The sequence below is a fragment of the Capricornis sumatraensis genome, chromosome 20 (assembly GCF_032405125.1).
Source record: "Capricornis sumatraensis isolate serow.1 chromosome 20, serow.2, whole genome shotgun sequence".
Classification (NCBI taxonomy): Eukaryota; Metazoa; Chordata; class Mammalia; order Artiodactyla; family Bovidae; genus Capricornis; species Capricornis sumatraensis.
The window spans coordinates 49,179,967-49,198,268 of NC_091088.1; the positions used below are offsets into that span (position 1 = coordinate 49,179,967).

General features: G+C 59.0%; 1 protein-coding gene across 2 annotated transcripts; it reads left to right on the top strand.

The window, feature by feature from the left end:
• The first annotated feature begins 5,798 nt into the window (after positions 1-5,798).
• LRP3 (LDL receptor related protein 3) lies at positions 5,799-17,476 on the top strand. 2 transcript variants are annotated; one of them, XM_068992296.1, is made up of 7 exons: positions 5,799-5,871; positions 7,700-7,747; positions 13,031-13,205; positions 14,467-14,681; positions 15,108-16,224; positions 16,465-16,597; positions 16,853-17,476. In XM_068992296.1, exons 1-7 carry the CDS (start codon positions 5,799-5,801, stop codon positions 17,438-17,440), a joined length of 2,349 nt encoding a protein of 782 aa, XP_068848397.1. In that variant the 3' UTR covers positions 17,441-17,476. The 2 variants fall into 2 exon arrangements, with proteins under 2 accessions (XP_068848397.1, XP_068848398.1); XM_068992297.1 differs by having other exon boundaries at positions 13,067-13,205.
• The last annotated feature ends 826 nt before the right edge of the window (positions 17,477-18,302 follow it).

The following is an 18,302-nucleotide window of genomic DNA, read 5'->3' on the forward strand; positions in this document are numbered from 1 at the left end:
GTACAGTCATGTTGCTGTGTAACCATCACCACGCTCCATCTCCAGAACTTTCATTTTCCCAAAGGGAAACTCTTTACTTGTTCATCAGTGACTCCCCGATGGTTCCTCCTCCCCCAGTCCCTAGCAACGACCTTTCTCCTTTCTGTCTCTGTGAATCTGATGGCTCTACGTTCCTCATGTAAGTGGAATCATACACTATTTGTCCTTTTGTGACTGGCTTGTTTCACTTAGCATAATGTTCTCAAGGTTCATCCATGTTGAAGCATGTATCAGAACATCCTTCCTTTTTCACTGAATAGCATTATGTCTATGCCTATAACTATATATCACACTTTACTTATCCATTCATTTATTAATGGGCACTTATGTTGTTCTGGGCTTCCCTGGTGGCTCAGATGGTAAAGAAACAGCCTGTAATGCAGGAGACCTGGGTTTGATCCCTGGGTCAGGAAGATCCCCTGGAGAAGGGAAAAGCTACCCACTCCAGTGTTCTTGCCTGGAGAATTCCATGGACAGAGGAGCCTGGTGGGCTACAGCCCATGGGGGTCTCCAAGAGTCGTGGTGGCCACCTCAGTCGTTAGACTGAGGGACTAACACTTTCACTTCCCCTATGTTGCTTCTACTTGTCGGTTATTGTGAATAATGCTTCCACGAACATGAGTGTACAAACATTTCCTGGAGTTCCTGCTTTCAATTCTTTTGGGTGCATACTCAGAAGTGGAATAGCTGGATCATATGGTAGTTCTATATTTAGCCTTTTGAGAAACTGCCAAACTGTTTCCCACAGCAGCTGTACCATTTTACGTTCCCATCAGAAATGCACAAGTGTTCTAACTTCTCCGCATTCTTGCCAACACTTGATATTTTCTTTCTTTCTTTTTTTTTTATAATAGCCATCTTAATGGATATAAAGTGGTGTCTCATTGTGGTTTTGATATTTAATACTTCTAAGGCAAATAAACCTTAACTCTCTTTCTCTGAAGCTATTCTTTCTCTTCTTGCTTCTTTCCTGTCCTTCTACCAGCTTATATTAAAGCTGTGCAACATTAGCTGCCATTCAGAAGTCCCATAGTTGCAGGTTTTCCTGTTAGTTTCTACCTAAAAGGCTGAGATTTTAAAATATCATTTGGGAAACATGGATTTTGATGTATATGAAAGCAAAATAGCAAAGAAATAGCAAAATAGAGAAAGTACTGTCTTGTGAGGCTCCTCTGCTGGGTCCCAGAGGGATCTTATAAAGCATTCAAGGGTTGCTTCTGCCCAAAGAGAGACTTAAATGCAGAGAGATCAACTCTCCCACCACTGGCTCCAGTGAGTGGCCATCCTCAGGGGCTTGGAGCGTGTCTCTCTGAGGTGGTCCTGGACATGAAGCAACAGTCACCTCCACATACTGGAGGGCTGCTCACAGGGCTAAGAACGTCTCTCCAAATGCTCTCCTCCTCTGCTTCTTGACTGCTCTTCTGGCCAAGAAGTAAACGTAGACCTTAGCTCTGGCTCAGGTGGAAACATTCTGGGGCCAGAACGAGTTGTGTGGAGACGGGGCCTTGGAGAGGGTGGTAGGCAGGGCTCGTCCCACAGGATCACAAAGCTCAGGTTAAAAACTTCAAAGTCTGCCCTGGTGCATTTTCTGTAGGAAGCCTGATTCACTTTGCATGTTAAAAATGTGAGCTGTTAACTGGGAGGCAGGGGACCATGTAGGAGGCCCAAGAGAGGGGAGATGGTGGCTGGGACCAGGGAGCTGGCTGTGGTAATGAAGAGAAGTGGGTAGATTTGATTTGAGATACTCACATTGTGGGGTTGAGCTATCAGGACTTAGTGATGGATGGCTCTGGGGGGATTGGAGTAGAAATTATTAATTCAGCAAATGATGCCACCATGAACCGAGATGGACACAATAGCAAAGCTGCAGATGGCAGATTTAGAAGTGTCTGGAAAATGGAGAGCTTGCCCCCCACCCCGGAAGGCACTTGCAGTAGACCTGGGCCAAGTGATCATAAGCCCTTGTTTCAGTTTGACTTGCCAAAGCCACATTTGGCCTTTGCTCCTCAAAACGATGCTCACTATGTGAGATTGAGAAAGACAATTACCAGCCAACTTGGCATCCTCTACATAGAGTCCAGCAACCACTGGGTAAGAGCGGGCTTGAGTTGTGCCTGCATTTTGATGAGGGGGTTGTTCCAGAAGGGGATTGTATGTGGGATGCCTCCAAGCCCCTTCCTTCTCTCTGCTTGCCCTCCTTGCCTCACTCCTGGAGCAGATTGCTGAAGGCTTCAGTGTCGCACATGCTGAAGCTTACGAGACATGTGGAAGGAACAGCAGCTTCCCTTCCTCCTCACTAGGAAGGTCAGCTTCCTGCCAGGAAGACCTTGATCCCCTGCCTGGGACCCTCCGCCCCACTGCGTCCTCATCTGCCCCAGCCAGTCTGCAGCTTCTCGGGGTTTGTTACTTGAATCACCCCTTTAGTATCCAGTACTAAATTCTCCACTAGTTGGAAGATTTGGTTGTGAGGGACACAGATGTTCTGGAGACAATGAAGCCAAGGTGAGATGTTTGTTAAAAAGTTGTGGGGGACCTGGTGACTGCAACCAGACTGTCAAGCCCTGCAGCAGAGATTAGGCTGCCAGGAACTGCACCAGAAGCGATTAGAAGAGTTACAGGAGAAGACTGGGTCAGGGCTACACCAGAGACCCCTAGGGAGGCCCTGCCTGGGGCAGCAGCCTCCAGAGGGCACTAGACCACCAGGAGACTAAACTGGAAAGAGATGTCAGATAGTCAAGGTCTCCATATAGGCAAGGTCCAGAGAAGACAATGGCACCCCACTCCAGTACTCTTGCCTGGAAAATCCCATGGAAGGAGGAGCCTGGTAGGCTGCCGTCCATAGGGTCACGAAGAGTTGGACACGACTGAGTGGCTTCCCTTTCACTTTTCACTTTCCTGCATTGGAGAAGGAAACGGCAACCCACTCCAGTGTTCTTGCCTGAAGAATCCCATGGAGAGAGGAGCCTGGTGGGCTGCCGTCTATGGGGCTGCACAGAGTCGGACACGACTGAAGCAACTTAGCAGCAGCAGCATAGGCAGGAACTAAGTTTGTGCCAGAAGACTCAGTAATCAAGATGTGTGTTTATGCGCTAAGTCGCTTCAGTCATGTCCAGCTCTTGGCAACCCCATGTATTGTAGCCCACCAGGCTCCTCTGTCCAGGGGATTCTCCAGGCAAGAATATTGGAGTGGGTTGCCATTACCTTCATATATTTCTAAATTTCATTAATTATTATTTTTTATATTTTGACTGTGCTGGGTCTCTGTTGCTGCAGGTGGATTTTCTCTAGCTGCAGTGAATGGGGGGGTACTCTCCAGTTTTTGTGCGTGGGCTTCTCACTGTGGTGTCTTCTTCCAGGTGGTTCAGTGGTAAAGAACCTGCCTGCCAATGCCGGAGACCCTGGAGACTCAGGTTTGATCCCTGAGTTGGAAAGATCCCCTGGAGAAGGAAATGACAATCCACTCCAGTATTCTTGCCTGGAGAATCCCATGGACACAGGAGCCTGGCAGGCTACAGTTTGTGGAGTGGCAAAGGGTGAGACACGACTGAGCAACTAACACATACTCTTGTTGCAGAGCATGGAGCCTAGGCGCTCAGGCTTCGGTAGTTGTGGCACATGGGCTTAGATGCTCTGTGGCATGTAGAATCTTCCCAGACCAGCGATTGAATCCGGGTCCCCTGCATTGGTAGGTAAATTCTTAACCACTGGACCAACAGGGAAGTTCCAGATAAATTATAGTTTTTAAAATGTATATAAATGCAAGAAAAATTCGTGCTGAACAAATTATCAAAACTTTACATAAAGGTAGGTGGTGGTTGTTTTCTGACCCTGCTCTACTGGGCAGTAGGAAGACTTGTTGCCAACTGACCAAAGGGTCCCAGGCTGTCTGTGCTCTGGCCTGTGGGTTTATGAGGGTTGACAGTGAGTCTGAACAGACTGGGCAAATTGGAGCTTTTTAGCTAACCATGTTTTCCCACTTGGTTAAACATATTTTGTATTTGAGAAGTGTACATAGGGGCTCATGTTTTTTCATTCCCCACAAGCTCCAGTAGGACTCCCCAGGGCCCTGGTGTCAACCCTGGATAAGCTTGTAAGACATGTAAGATATGATATGTAAGGACATAGCTTGCAAAACATACACTGAGGCAGAAAGCATCTTCAGATGGAAACAAAACTGCAGACTCTGCCTATCCCTACCTCTGCGTAAACACCCATTACAGGGTGGTCAGCAGCCTGATGAAATTTTGAAACCGAATTACTGCAGGCTAGTGCTCTTTACCATAAATGAATCATTTATCCTGTTATTTGATTCTTAAATCCTTTACTACATCTCCCAAGAAGTCCACTTTGGAAAAATCACCAGAAGAGTTAGAAAGAGAACAAGGGAAGACAGAAAACCTAAAAGTTGTTTTTTCCCCAGATTTTTAAAAATTAAAATCCAGTTGGCCTGCACTGTGAAAATGAGTTAGTTGAATTACAGCGTCTACAATGTTCTGTCTACAATGTTCACTAACATAACACCGGTTTCTCTCTACCTTCTTTGCTAAACAGGGAACATCAAGGGGAGACCAATCCTGAGCCTTAGCTTGGGGAGGCAGGCAGGGAAGGTTATACCCAGCAGCCAGGACAGGGAGGGACGCTCTGGGGACCTCCCATTTCACAAGGTTCTCAAGAAAGAAGGGTTGGCCCTTTAGGTGGTCTCCTCAAACTGTTTCCCAGGGTTTCGGCTTCTCCTGGGCCAAGTCCCTTGGTTGACAACACTCCCGGATGGAAAAGGCTGGAAAACAGGCCTTTTCTCCACTTCCCAGTGCCTGTCGGGATGACTGCGTGGGCTCTGGGGCCCGCGGGAGGGGTGGGTTTCCAGAGGCCTCTTAGAATGGTCACCTGGCCAGCAGTGTCCCCTCACAGGCCTCGCTCTGCGGGATGTGGTGGGTCTGCTTGGTCGTGGTCAATGAGGGGGACAGGTCCTCACACAGAAGACAGGCCTTAGTCCTGCGCCACTAGGCGCGGTCCTGCCCTCAGATGCCCTTAGCAGCGCCTCGTAGCCCCGTTCTCTGCCACCCCCTACCCATCACCACCCACCTCCCCTCCCATCTCAGCCGGCTCCGGGAAGGACCGATTCTTGGGCAGGGAGGAGGGCTGCTGGGAGCGCCAGGCTCGGGCCGGGAGGGCGCGCACTGGCCAGGGGCCGCCTGCGTGGAGCTGTCCAGCACCCGAGGCGGGGCGCGCGCCCCTCGCCCGCCCCAGCCGCCCGCACCCGCCCTGCCAGCGCCACTGCGGCTCGGCGGGCGTGTCACGTGGCTGGCGCGGCGCGGCCTCCGGGCTCGGGCGGGCCAGGGGCCGGGCGGCGGGACCCACAGACCCGCGGACGCTCCACCGGCGGCACCGGCCGGGCGGGCTGGGCGCAGCGAGGGGCGGCCCCGGGGGAGGCGCCAGGGCCAGGCGGGCTGCGCGCCGCGGGGCATGGGCGCGCCGGGGGCCCCCGGGCACAGGCCGGCCGCGCCGCGGGGCGCGGGGCCCGGGGCGCGGGGGCAGCGGCGGGCGGGGGTCCTCCCTGGCGGCCGCCGCTGAGCCCCCGCGGGGCCCGTGAAGCCGCGGCCGATGTGGCCCCGCGCGCGCTGCGGGCCTGCACCGCCGCCTCACAAAGACGCCGCCGGAGCCGCCGCCCGCATCCGGGCCGCAGCAGCCGCGGGAGCCCGAGCCGGAGCCGCAGGCGCGGGGCAGGAGGCGGCGCCCGCGGGCGGCCGGCCGGTCCCGGCATGGAGAAGCGGGCAGCCGCGGGGCCGGAGGGGGCGCCGGGCGCCCGGGCGCAGCTCGCTGTCGTCTGCCTGGGTGAGTGGGCCGCGCGGCCGCAGCGGGATCGGTCCCCTGCCTCGTAGTTCCGCACCGCGCCCTGGTCGGACTCGGGGCGCCCCTCTCTCCTGGTTTCGGTTGGGGCTCCCGGGCGGGCACTGCGAGAACTCCAGCCAGAGGCGGAGGAGACTGCGGCTCCCCGGCATCCCGGCCTGCTGGGGTCTTGGGCCTCTCTAGCAGGGTGCAGAATAGCGTCCGAGAGTCCGGGTGAGCGGCGCGCGGGGCGGCCCCGCTATGCGGACGCCTGGGATTGGCGGGCAGTGACTTTTGCCTGACTTCCCCGCTCTTAGCCTGGCGGCGATGGGGGATCCGGGCCTCCGGAGCTGCGGACAAAGGCGAAGCCAGCGGGGCTGGGGCCGGCGGTCGGCTGAACGGGGAACTATTTCCTGCCTGGAGTGGGTTGGGGGCGGGAGCCAGCCGGAGCCGGGATCAGGATGCGCGGCAGGAGGCAGTTGCTGGAATGACTCCTGTCTTCCCTTTGTGTCTTCCTTGACCCAGCAGGGCAGGCCTCAGCAGCCCAGGGTGGTGTGTCTGGGGAGGGCCGAGGGGACACATCCAGCCCTGCCAGAGCTTTTCTGTCCACCTTTCCAGGGCCGTGTGTGCGGGAGAGGGGAAGCAAGGGGTTAAATCCTGTAGCCGCATGGCTCCTTTATTTACCATGAGGAAGGAGGGAGGCCATTATCTAAGCCCGGGGTCATTAGGGGACACCCTATGGTGTCGTCAGTGAAGGCTCTGTAATCCCAGAAGGTTTGTTGAAGCCACTGAAATGACAAAGTGAAAAAAGAAGCCTGTTCATTTTAGGGTGCACTCTCCTCTGCCCCCAAGAATCTAGGAGCTGGAGGAAGGCCCCTGCCTTAGCTGCGTGAGCAGATCTCAGTAGGCTTCATGGCCCCCAGAGTGCCCACTCCCCAGTCTGTCTGTGTGGTCCCGTGCTCCTGAATGCCTGGCTTCCTCCGGGGTGCAAGTCAAGGCACAGACCCTATGGCCTCCCCCAAGGCCCTCCCCATCCAGCAGAGCCTGGGTGTCCTGCCAGGGGGCAGCTGGGTCTCTTCTTCACCAGACATGGGGTCACCCCTATAGAGATGTTCTCTGCTTCCCTTGGCATCGTTGATGTTGGGGAAGGGGGAACCCTGAACCTCAGGAAGTTGAGTGTGCCTACATCTTCTGCTCCCATAATTGCTGCAGGAAAGCATTCAGTGAAAGCAAAGGACAGATCCCATGGTGGGTACTTGAAGGGGTAGGCGGCAGGCAAATTCTTTGCCTCTCTTAGCAAGGTCAGCATGGCGCAGTGAGGAGGACCTTGAACCCTGGTGGCTGTGAGTGCCTGTAGAATGGGGGTGATCAGAACTGCTTCCCTCCCTCCCTGGCTGGCTGGCAAGGCCTCTCAGAGGGAGGAAGCCCTACAGTGTGGTAGGAGTCCCCTCCATAAGTAGGGCCCATGCCTGGGTTGAGCAAGGTCTTTCCCTGAAGGATGGTCAAGGCCCGTGGTTCCCAAGCCTGAGAAGGTACAAGCAAACCCCCTCCAATGTGAGTTAGAATTCCCAAGCGTGGGGAATGGCGGGAGTGGCCTGATGCAGCCAGGCTTGCACCCTGCTCTCTCCCACTATGGGTGTTTGGGTGAGTCCTGAGATCCCCTGGGGTTCTCGTTCCGCCCATCCCAGCAGGACTGTAACTGCTCTAGGCCTTACCCTTCGAGATGAAGAGAATCAGCCTGGAGTTTTGCACCCCAAGTGTTTAAGCCCCGAGAGCCACCCCCTCTTCTCCTCCCCTCCCCCATGCCACTGAATGCGCTTTGTGTCTCCCACAGTGAACATTGTTCTCACCGGGCGGTTCAGCAGCGCCGTTCCTGCCTTAGGTGAGTGACATGCTTCTCCCCTTCCTCCCCTCCTCCCTGCTCTCCTGGTTTAATGACCTCTGAGTACCAACCTTCAGGATCCTGGCTCCACTCCTGAGGTCAGCTGGCCTTTTTCCACCTCAATTCCTGGGCATCTTTGCATCACAAAGGAGTTTTTTGGCATTGGGCAAGCTTATAACCTCTCTGAGCCTCAGTTTCTTCTTCTGTAAAATGGGTGCCTTTAACCATGAAGCCTGGTTAAATGGGCCAGTGAGGCAGGGTGTTCAGCACAGCTTTTGCACATGGTAGCCTCATACCACTAGCAAACTGTCATGGCCTGCACACTTGGCAGACTGTTCTTCCTGTAGGCAGTGGGGGTCCCAGAGAACCATAGGCACCATAAGATGCCTGCCTGCTTTACAATTCCACCTGGGATTTAGTTTATGAAGGTATGACTGAGTGACAACACCGAGAGGCCAAAGCCATTGATGGAAGAATTTGTTACTTGTGTCTTGTGAGGAGGGGACATGCCATGCCGCTTAGGGTCACTTGGGCAACATCAGGTCTAGTCAAGGCAGACAGAAGTTAGGGGAAGGCTTTGGCCAGAGCCTTGATCGAAGTTTCGGGGAGAAGGGTAAGACAGGGCAGAGTAAACATCTTAGGGCTGGCTAGTTTGGCTAATCCCCAAGAGCTCTGGGCTGGGGGGTGGTCTCTCCATGCCTGGTACCTGACCCTGGGATGAAATATTGGCTTGGGGTGTGAATTAGGTAAGAAGTCTGTAGGGGTTCCGTCTCACATCAGCCTGTCTGCCAGGGAAAGACCAGTTTCAGCGACACCAGTTTGCAGGAGAGACGTAAACACTTTGGCTGATAGTTTGGCCCTGTGATAAGCAGGTGCCAAATAGACACACGGGATCTAAGAAAACGTAGTTGAACTCCGTGGCTGCCTCCTGCCTATTAGAGGGGGTTTGTCCATCCACTGGCTGTCTTCATGCTTGGGCCTAGTGCCGAGTACAGCAAAGGCTGCCAGGAGCGGGAGACTTCAGGGCTGAGGCCATCAGGGGCATTTGCCCTTTGCTGAGGGGGCTGCCAGGGGTTGGCGAATGCATAGGCCCAGGCCCTGGGTCCCTTGGTGCCAGGGGAGACATCTGAGAAGGGCCTTGGGAGCTGGAGTCTCGGGGCTGCGGGCTTGTTTGCTGTGTCCTGAGCAGCGTCGTGGGGCAAGAGGTACCTGGGATTTTTATTAATAGTTCTGCTCAGGGTCTGGCTGGCAGCAGAGGCCCACTGAGGCAGCTCAGGGAGGTGGAGGGGTGGGGTGGGGTGGGCTATCTCCTGGTCGCTGTCCCTGTGATGGGGAGGCTCAGGATTCACAGAAGCTGCTCTCCCAGGCTTGTCTCTTAGATGCAGACTCTCAGCCTCCTTTCCCATTCTCCCTTCAAGCAGCTCCTTCCTGCTCCTGCAGCCTGGCCTCCACTGCTGACCATGCTGGCTCAGGGCCCGGCTTTGCTCAGCACTGAGCCAGCCTCAGTCCTGCCTGACGTCACGGCCCCCACAGCTAACCACCCAGTCTCCCCACCCCAATTTCCAGGACCAGACAGACTGGTCTCACCTGAGTCAGGTGCCCGTGACCATGGTAGAGAGTGGGCGCAGGGGGAAGGGGACAAGGGGGTGGCAGGTCTTACACACGTGAGTCCCAGGCCAGTCCTCCTGCTGGTGTGTGGGTGGGCATGTGGCTCCAAACATGTCTGTCCCGGCTTCGAAAAGAGATGCTCAGGGGACAAAGTCCATCTGTAGAGCCAGGAGAGAAATCGATCCAGGTTCAGCCTCCTGTTTGACTGCCAGCGGGGTTCAAGCTGTCTGTGCCTGCCTTCCCCACCTCGCCCCCGGTGTCCTGAAGCTGCACACAGAGCCTGTGTGGCCGCAGGGGCTGGGCTGAGCTAAGGCTGTCCTAGAGCCTGTCTCTCACCCTCTAGCATTGCTGAGAGAAGTGGAGACCAGCTTCTGGCTGCCAGTGTCTCCTCCCACCTGAAGCTCCGTGCCTCTGCACTTCCAGGTTTTCCGTGCGATTCCTGCTGTGAGGAGCCCGGGTCATCACTGTCTCGCCTGCCGCTTCCCCACCCTCACTGGGCTCAGTCCCTCCGCAGGGCCCAGCTGGGCCACCCGGGGACCTCACAGGCTTTTGCCTCTCAGCCCCCATCCTGCCCCAGCTTGTCAGGCACTAACTGGGTTGGATAACTCACCCTATGCAGCCCAGACTTTGGCCACTGTGACCCAGGGGCTGAGCCTGAGCAGGGTCTTCAGCGTGTTCTCCGTTCATCTGGCAGCTCCACTCAGGTGCTCTGCTGGGGCTCCTGGCTCCTAGCCATCAAGCACACTGGCAGGTTGTCCAGAGTGCCGGCAGCCCCTGGAAACCAGATTTGTAAGCTGTGTGTCTTCAGGCTTGCTCATGCCCTCTCGGGAGTATTTGACATTTCTTTGGACCAAGAAAGAAGGACGCTGGTCTGAAAGCACTCAGTCACCCCTTGCTCCCTTGAGCAGGCAACATTGACTTGAGCAAAACTGTCCAAGTGAACACAGGTCACTTTCAGTTAAGCTCAGACAGACTTCTCTGACGGCCCCTAAAGACCCCCAAGAGCCTCCATCCTGCATCAGTATCTCCCAGCTCCCTTCACTGCCCACCCCTCATCACACATGTCATCTCTGCCCTCACTTCCCCCTACTCACCCCACACGCACGTCTGCCTCCTGACTGCTGCACCCCCACATCTTCCAGCGACCCTGAGACGAGCAGCAGCCTCTGACCCCATTTCACTGATGGGCAAGCTGGGGCCTAGGGTGCGACCAGCAGTGTGGACTCCAGGACTGGACTGGACTCACGAAGCTCTTTCTCCTGCCTGCGCCTGGGTGCAGGGGTGGGGGGGGGGGGCGGTGGGATGGGAGTGAGATTGCTGTCACAGAGAAGCCTGGGGCTGGTCGTCTGAGCTGGTGATGCCCTCCAGGCCCATGGCCAGGCAGTGTTCAGTTTGGGGTCCTCTAGGGACCCCGGCATCCCTCCCCCTCCACAGTCACTCTGCCTGCGCCAGGCCGATGGCTGCAGTAACCATGGTCTCTCTGCCCACCCCCCTTGCAGAAGAATTAACAGTGACTCAGGGACATTGCTGCCCCCAATGGGGAAATGTCTGGGGCATCTGAGGGGCACTTGGGGTGAGGCATGTCTGGGGGAACATGTTGCCAGGGGATTGTTGAAGCAGTGTCTGGATTTCTGCTCCTGACTAGGCTGGTGGTCTGGAGAGACAGGCTTACCCATGTCATGAAAGAGGGCCAGACATGGGTCCTTGCAGGCCTGGCTTTCTTTGGACAGTATGGGGGAGAAACCCGGCCTCCACGAGGGCTCCATCCTGTGGAGAAAGCCTCTAGGCCACAGTGGGTACTGCTTTGCCTCAGGCCTGTCCTGGGGGCTGAGGGGACGGGGGTGACTCCCACACTGGCTGATGGAGCATCTGACTCCGGGTGTAATGTTTGCTTTAGAGACTCAATGTTGGGGGAGGATGTGCTCCCAACCCTGCCTAGGGACCACCCTCCAACCCAGCATCCTGGAGGTGGAGGCGCCCTGACCTCACACCTGCCAGGGTGTTCCCAGGTCAGTGTCTCTGGGAAGCCCACAAAGCCTCACCCATCCAAGGAAACAGTTGCTCAGGCCCCTGATCACCACTCCGGTTGTTTAGTCCTTACCCTCCTGGGTTGTGAGAATGCTGAGGCTCAGGGAGGATGACCTCCCAGGCCCTGGTGAGTGCCAAGTGGGGATCCCTGGCTGGTACCTCACCAACCTGGGGCTGTCAAGGCTCTGACGGCGACCTGATGTGGTCAGCCCTGCTTTAGGGTCGGTGTGGGTGTTTCTCTTCCAGCCCTTGATGTTCCTGTGAGTCACTGCTGGGGGTTAACCCCCTGTGGGTCACAGCCTTGGATCACCCAGACCTCCACGGGTGGAGCATGGGAGGCTGCTGGAAGGCTTTCACTCTTCTTTCTGCAGCTGAGTCTTTTGGGGTTCCAAAGAGTCTTGTTGAGAGCCAGCAGAGAGACCCTGCTTGCAGGGCAACAGTCAGGGGTCAGGGAGAGTGAAGAGGTAGGTAGTGTCACTGGGCTCAGGAAAAGCACTATGATTTGTTTCCCTGAGGCCTCAGTTTTTCCCTCTGTAAATTGGGCCTGCCTGTGCCACAGGCTGTTGTGAAGATCAGATGAAGAAGTATGGTAAGGGGCTATGAGGGGCAGGGGCAACCAAGTGCAGGACCTTGCTTGGTCCTGCAAAGGCCAGGGCACACCAGGGCAGGGTTTGCCACCTTTCAGCTAGGTGAGCTTGGCTGGGTGCAGAGGGCATGTGTAACTAATGAAGTGGGTACAATGAGGCCTGCGGGGCTGGGCATAGAGGCTCATCACCCGTGCTGGCCAGAGTGATCCCTTGTGCTCACTGACACAGTGGACGGTTGACACTTTATCAATGAGTTGACACTTTATCAATGAGAGGCCCAGCCCACTAGAGGACCAGGGTGGGTTCTGACTCTGCCACTTACCCTCTGTGGCCATGGGCAACTCACTGACCCTCTCTGAACCTTGGTTTCCTCATCTGGTTTTGAGATCCCCTCCTGGTGGCCTCCCACTCACACTCAGGATAAAATCTAAATGCCACACAAGATGCCATCAGACCCAGCCTGTGTTTCCAGCCACCTCAGGATGTCAGCCCCTCCCTTCAGGCCTGTTTTATAAACTTCACTTTGCCCAGGGAATCTGCATTGTCTGTCTGCTCCTCCCCTAGTCTGTGAGCCCCACAGAGCCAGACTTTTACCTGTCTTATGGGCATGCCTGGTACTGTGCGTGCCACATAGTAGGTCCTCAAAAAGCATGTGTTGTGTGAGGCCTGTATTAGGCCCTGGGGTGGTGGGGTGGCAGGCAGGGAACCATAGTGGGTCTGCTTATGCTGGGCCACCAGGCCTAGGGCCGCAGGATTCTCCACTGAGCTGAGACCTGAGGCCGAGAGGCCTTACCTCTGAGGTGCCAAGGCGAGTTGGTAGGCTGGCTCCCAGCCCTGAGAAGAGCTGGGCTCTGGGGCACAGGGTGGACTGTCCTGAGTCCATGGGGTTCCTCCTCTCCCCACTCCATACATACCACTTCCCTAAAGTCTCACGGCACGCCCATGCCCTTGGCCATGACCACCTTAGCTGGCCTTGAGCCTACCTGGGGAAGGCCTGTGCTCAGGTCACGGGGTGAGGGGCTCAGGGTCACCCTCCCTCACTGCCCCCTCCCACCCAAAGGTGAAGCCAGCGCCTCTCAGCCTCCTCTCCTGACAGCCGCCTGCAGCGGGCAGCTGGAGCGGCACACTGCACGCCGAGGCGTCATCTACAGCCCAGCCTGGCCCCTCAACTACCCGCCGGGCACCAACTGCAGCTGGTACATACAGGGTGACCGCGGGGACATGATCACCATCAGGTACGTGCGTGCGGGGGTGTCAGAGCGGCTCAATGTGGGCCTGCATGTGCTGCATGTGTGATGGTGTGCATGTGAGTGCCTGTGACAAGCACAGTGACCAGAGGTGTGTGAACACACATGTGCTTGTGTATGTGTGTGAGCCCAACCTGAGCAGGTATGGACACGCGTCTGTGCGTTTGTGAGCACATGTGTGCGTAGGCATGGAGGGCATGTGTGTGAGATGTGTAGGTGTGCAAATACATGTGTGAGTCTATGTGTGCACAGGTATGAATCGAATGCATGTGAACATGTGGGTGTGGGTCTCTGGGCCTCTCCCATGGGCTTGTGAGGCTGTCTGTCTCCTCAGGCCTGCCAGGGAGGGGAGCCCTGGGACTGGAGGGCATGGCCCAGTTGTCTGTGAGGTGGCAGAAGTGTCCTGTCTGCCCTGCAGGGGTGGCTTGAGGCCAGGCTGGCACTAAGCCCAGAGCGGGTTTTCCCCCCGGGCCCTTGGGGCCATCTCAGCAGGAGACGGAAGCAGGGAGGAGCCAGGTGCTCAAGCTGCGGGGATATAAGCTGCGGGAATGTGCAGAGGGAAGCCGGGTGAGGCGATCAGATGGTAGAACCGAGGCTGGAGTTTGGCTGGGGTGTCACTCCCATAAATGCAAAGCCTGGAAGACCCAGTCACTCCAAGTCTCCAAGGCCAGGGGTCTGATGGGAACACATCAGGGTCTGTGCCTGTTTTCCTGTGGCCACTGGGAATCTCTTCAAAGATGCCAGCCTTCTTGGCCACTTCTGGAGTACTCCTTGGCCCTGCTCATCCACAGCCTGGGCCAGTGCTTCTCCCCAGGGGATGAGCTGTCCCCCAGCCCAGGCCTGCCCTGTGCGCACAGGCCCCCTCAGTGCCCTGGCCTGGGATTCGTGCCGGGTCTGTTGAAGCAAAGCCAGCGGAGGGGGATCTGGACCCTTGGACCTTGTCCTTCAGGGGAGAGTGTATTGCCTCCACCTGCATGTGGCCTTGGGTTGGGGCACCATGTGTGTTCTGGTGGAGGGTGGAGAGGCACAGAGGAGGCCTTCACAGAGCTGCATGGGAGCTGACATGTTCCTAGTTGTCCACATTGTCCTGATGCTTCACGGAGCCAGTCTTGGACCCCTGGGGGCCTGCTGAGTGGCTGGGAGTGGAGGAGAGAAGGGATGCTGGGGCTGGCCGTCCTTGTGAGCTTAAGCATGACCTGCTGCTCTCCGGCCACCCACTCACGTCTGCGGTCCTCCCTACCCCCTGCAGCTTCCGCAACTTTGACGTGGAGGAGTCCCACCAGTGCTCCCTGGACTGGCTCATGCTGGGCCCCGCGGCCCCGCCCCGCCAGGAGGCCTTCCGGCTCTGTGGCTCTGCCATCCCGCCTGCCTTCATCTCTGCCCGGGACCATGTCTGGATCTTCTTCCACTCCGACACCTCCAGCTCTGGCCAGGCCCAGGGCTTCCGTCTCTCCTACATCCGAGGTAACACCAATGGCAGGGTGCACCGATGGGCTCCCCGGGGGTGGGGGTGGCGCCCTCCATCTGCCCCCTACCCTCAGGGTCTCCCCCAGTAGCCCAAAAGTTGGAGCCCAGTGTTGGGACGGGAACTGGTCGTCTTGCTGCCTCGGGGTGCCTTGGAACCCCTCGAGATCACTGACCCCACTTTATAGACCCCGGCTCAAGTCAGGACCTGAGACTCCCTGGCATTGGAGGTGTCTCTACCCCTCAGGTGGCCAGGGAGAGAGGGAATCCGGGGCCCTTCTCCTTGGGTCCTGCCCCTCCCTGGACCCGCAGAGGCCTTGCTGGGATGGGGGGGGGGGACCTCCCGCGGGCTGCTGGCCCCAGGCCCCACGAGGAGGGTGGTTCTGCGCACCCCTGACCGTCTCCACCATACACCTCACCCTGCAGGGAAGCTGGGCCAGGCGTCCTGCCAGGCTGACGAGTTCCGCTGTGACAACGGCAAGTGCCTGCCGGGCCCTTGGCAGTGCAACACCGTGGACGAGTGTGGCGACGGCTCGGATGAGGGCAACTGCTCGGCGCCCGCCTCGGAGCCGCCAGGCAGCCTGTGCCCCGGGGGCACCTTCCCCTGCAGCGGGGCGCGCTCCACGCGCTGCCTGCCCGCGGAGCGGCGCTGCGACGGCACTCAGGACTGCGGCGACGGCTCCGATGAGGCTGGCTGCCCCGACCTGGCCTGCGGCCGGCGGCTGGGCAGCTTCTACGGCTCCTTCGCTTCCCCAGACCTGTTCGGCGCGGCCCGCGGGCCCTCGGACCTTCACTGCACGTGGCTGGTGGACACGCAGGACCCGCGGCGCGTGCTGCTGCAGCTGGAGCTGCGGCTGGGCTACGACGACTACGTGCAGGTGTACGAGGGCCTGGGCGAGCGCGGGGACCGCCTGCTGCAGACGCTCTCCTACCGCAGCAACCACCGGCCGGTGAGCCTGGAGGCCGCCCAGGGCCGCCTCACTGTGGCCTACCACGCCCGCGCCCGCAGCGCCGGCCACGGCTTCAATGCCACCTACCAAGTGAAGGGCTACTGCCTCCCGTGGGAGCAGCCGTGCGGGAGCAGCCGCGAGGGCGACGCGGAGGACCCAGGCGAGCAAGGCTGCTTCTCGGAGCCACAGCGCTGCGACGGCTGGTGGCACTGCGCCAGCGGCCGGGACGAGCAGGGCTGCCCCGCCTGCCCCCCGGACCAGTACCCCTGCGAGGGGGGCAGCGGCCTGTGCTACACGCCCGCCGACCGCTGCAACAACCAGAAGAGCTGCCCCGACGGTGCGGACGAGAAGAACTGCTTCTCCTGCCAGCCAGGTACCTTCCACTGCGGCACCAACCTGTGCATCTTCGAGACGTGGCGCTGTGACGGCCAGGAGGACTGCCAGGATGGCAGCGACGAGCACGGCTGCCTGGCGGCCGTGCCCCGCAAGGTCATCACCGCCGCGCTCATCGGCAGCCTGGTCTGCGGGCTGCTGCTCGTCATCGCCCTGGGCTGTGCCTTCAAGCTCTACTCCCTGCGCACGCAGGAGTACAGGTGGGCGCTGGGGCCGGAGCCTCGCTTCCTCCCTGTTCCTGGAGAGAGGGCCTGGGCTCTCGCTTCCTGCAGCTCTGGGCCACCCACCCGGGGCTTCTCCTGTCTGGGCCCCTCGGGAGGCCCGGATGGAGGGAGGCGGGCCCACATCCTGCCGCGGGCGGGCAGCGTGGGAAGCGGGAAGTGCGACCCCCACTCCCGCCTGGCCGGCCTGCCATGCTGCCCTTCTGCCGTTGCCCTCAGGGCCTTTGAGACCCAGATGACACGCCTGGAGGCTGAGTTTGTGCGGCGGGAGGCACCCCCTTCCTACGGGCAGCTCATCGCACAGGGCCTCATTCCACCCGTCGAGGACTTTCCCGTCTACAGTGCATCCCAGGTGAGCCGGAGAGCTTGAGACCGGCCCCCCGCCCCGCCCCCGCGCCCCGCCCAGCCAGACCTCAGAGAACGCGGGGTGCAGGGAGGCCCAGGGGCCGGGTGCGACAGCGTGCAGCCGGGCTGGTCCTGGGGTTGAGGGAGGTGGGAGGTGAGGCCTCGGCAGGGTGACGGGCCAGGGGAGGGGACAAGGGGTCCCCTCGGCGGTGGGTGGGGTCGTGCTGACTTCTGCCCCCTCAGCCGCCGCCCCACCCTCCAGGCCTCGGTGCTACAGAACCTGCGCACGGCCATGCGGCGACAGATGCGCAGACACGCCTCCCGCCGCGGGCCCTCCCGCCGCCGCCTCGGCCGCCTCTGGAACCGGCTGTTTCACCGGCCACGGGCGCCGCGCGGGCAGATCCCGCTGCTGACGGCCGCGCGCACCTCCCAGACGGTGCTGGGTGATGGGCTCCTCCAGCCGGCACCGGGGGCTGCCCGGGACCCCCCGGCACCCCTCACGGACACAAGCAGCCCGGGGGCAGCAGGGGAGGGGCCCCCTGGCGCCCCCAGCCACGCCTCGGAGGTGGGACCTTCCGTGCCACCCCCCTCCGGCCTGCGGGACCCCTTGGAGTCCAGGCCCGCTGACAAGGACAGAAAGGCTGGCAGGGACCCTCTGGTGGCCAGCCCAGCCCCTATGGACGTGCCTCAGGAGTCCTGCTCCGGCCAGGACCCTCACCCCCTGGCCCTCACTGCCGGTAGCACCCTTGGACCCCATCCATCAGAGCCACTGGGTGTCTGCAGGAGCCCCCCGCCTCCCTGCTCCCCAACGTTGGAGGCCAGTGACGATGAGGCCCTGCTGGTCTGCTGACCCGCCGGACACACTGATGACCGCCACAGCCCCGCTTTGTAACCAGGGAATACACAGTCATTTCTGCCCTGCCTCCGTGTCCTTCTTTGTTATGGAGAGGCCCACCCGGGATCCCTGCCAGCTTCCTGTGTCAGCACCCTGGCCCCCCTGGTGGGCATGGTGGGCAGATGGACTTGCTGGGGGTTGAACGCGGGAAGAGGGTGGAGTGGTGAGCCCCTCTCCAGGGCTCCAGTGTACACAGTACACCTGGGGGGTCCCCATCTGCCTACCCCGACTCCATTCTGGGAATCCTTTTCCAGAGAAGGAGGGCCAGGGCTTCCCAGAATGTTTCCTGTGGCTTCTCCCTCCATTCGTCCTGTGGGGTGCCAGAGCTGTCCCTGGACTGGACGTGGCCATGGGTACATCAGACCTAGTCCACGGTGAGTGCTCTGGTGGCACAGGCCCCAGAGAAGCTGGGCCAGGAGGCTTCTGCCCCCAACCTCATGCCTGTGGGGTCAGTGTGGGCCCGGTCAACTTGATGCCAGGCTGAGAAATTAGGTACGGGGTAGAGAAAGCTCATGGGATCTCTTACAGGCCCCGAGGTCCCAAGAAGATGGTGCCCGATGCTTTCTCAGAGGGCAGAGGCTGAGGCACCAACTGACAGCAGCCAAACCCATGCCATCCCGTCTCAAAGCCCCAGTTTCCCCACCTGTAAACCAAGCCAGGCCACTGAGTCCTGACACTCACTCCGTGGGGATTTAGGGGAAGAAAGGCAGTTTTGGCGGGAACCCCAGGCTTTCCTGGGTGGCTGAGCCTCCAGCAGGGTCTGGGGTAGAGGGGCACACCCAGCCAATTCTCAGTCTGTAGGGCAGGGTTGGCCCTG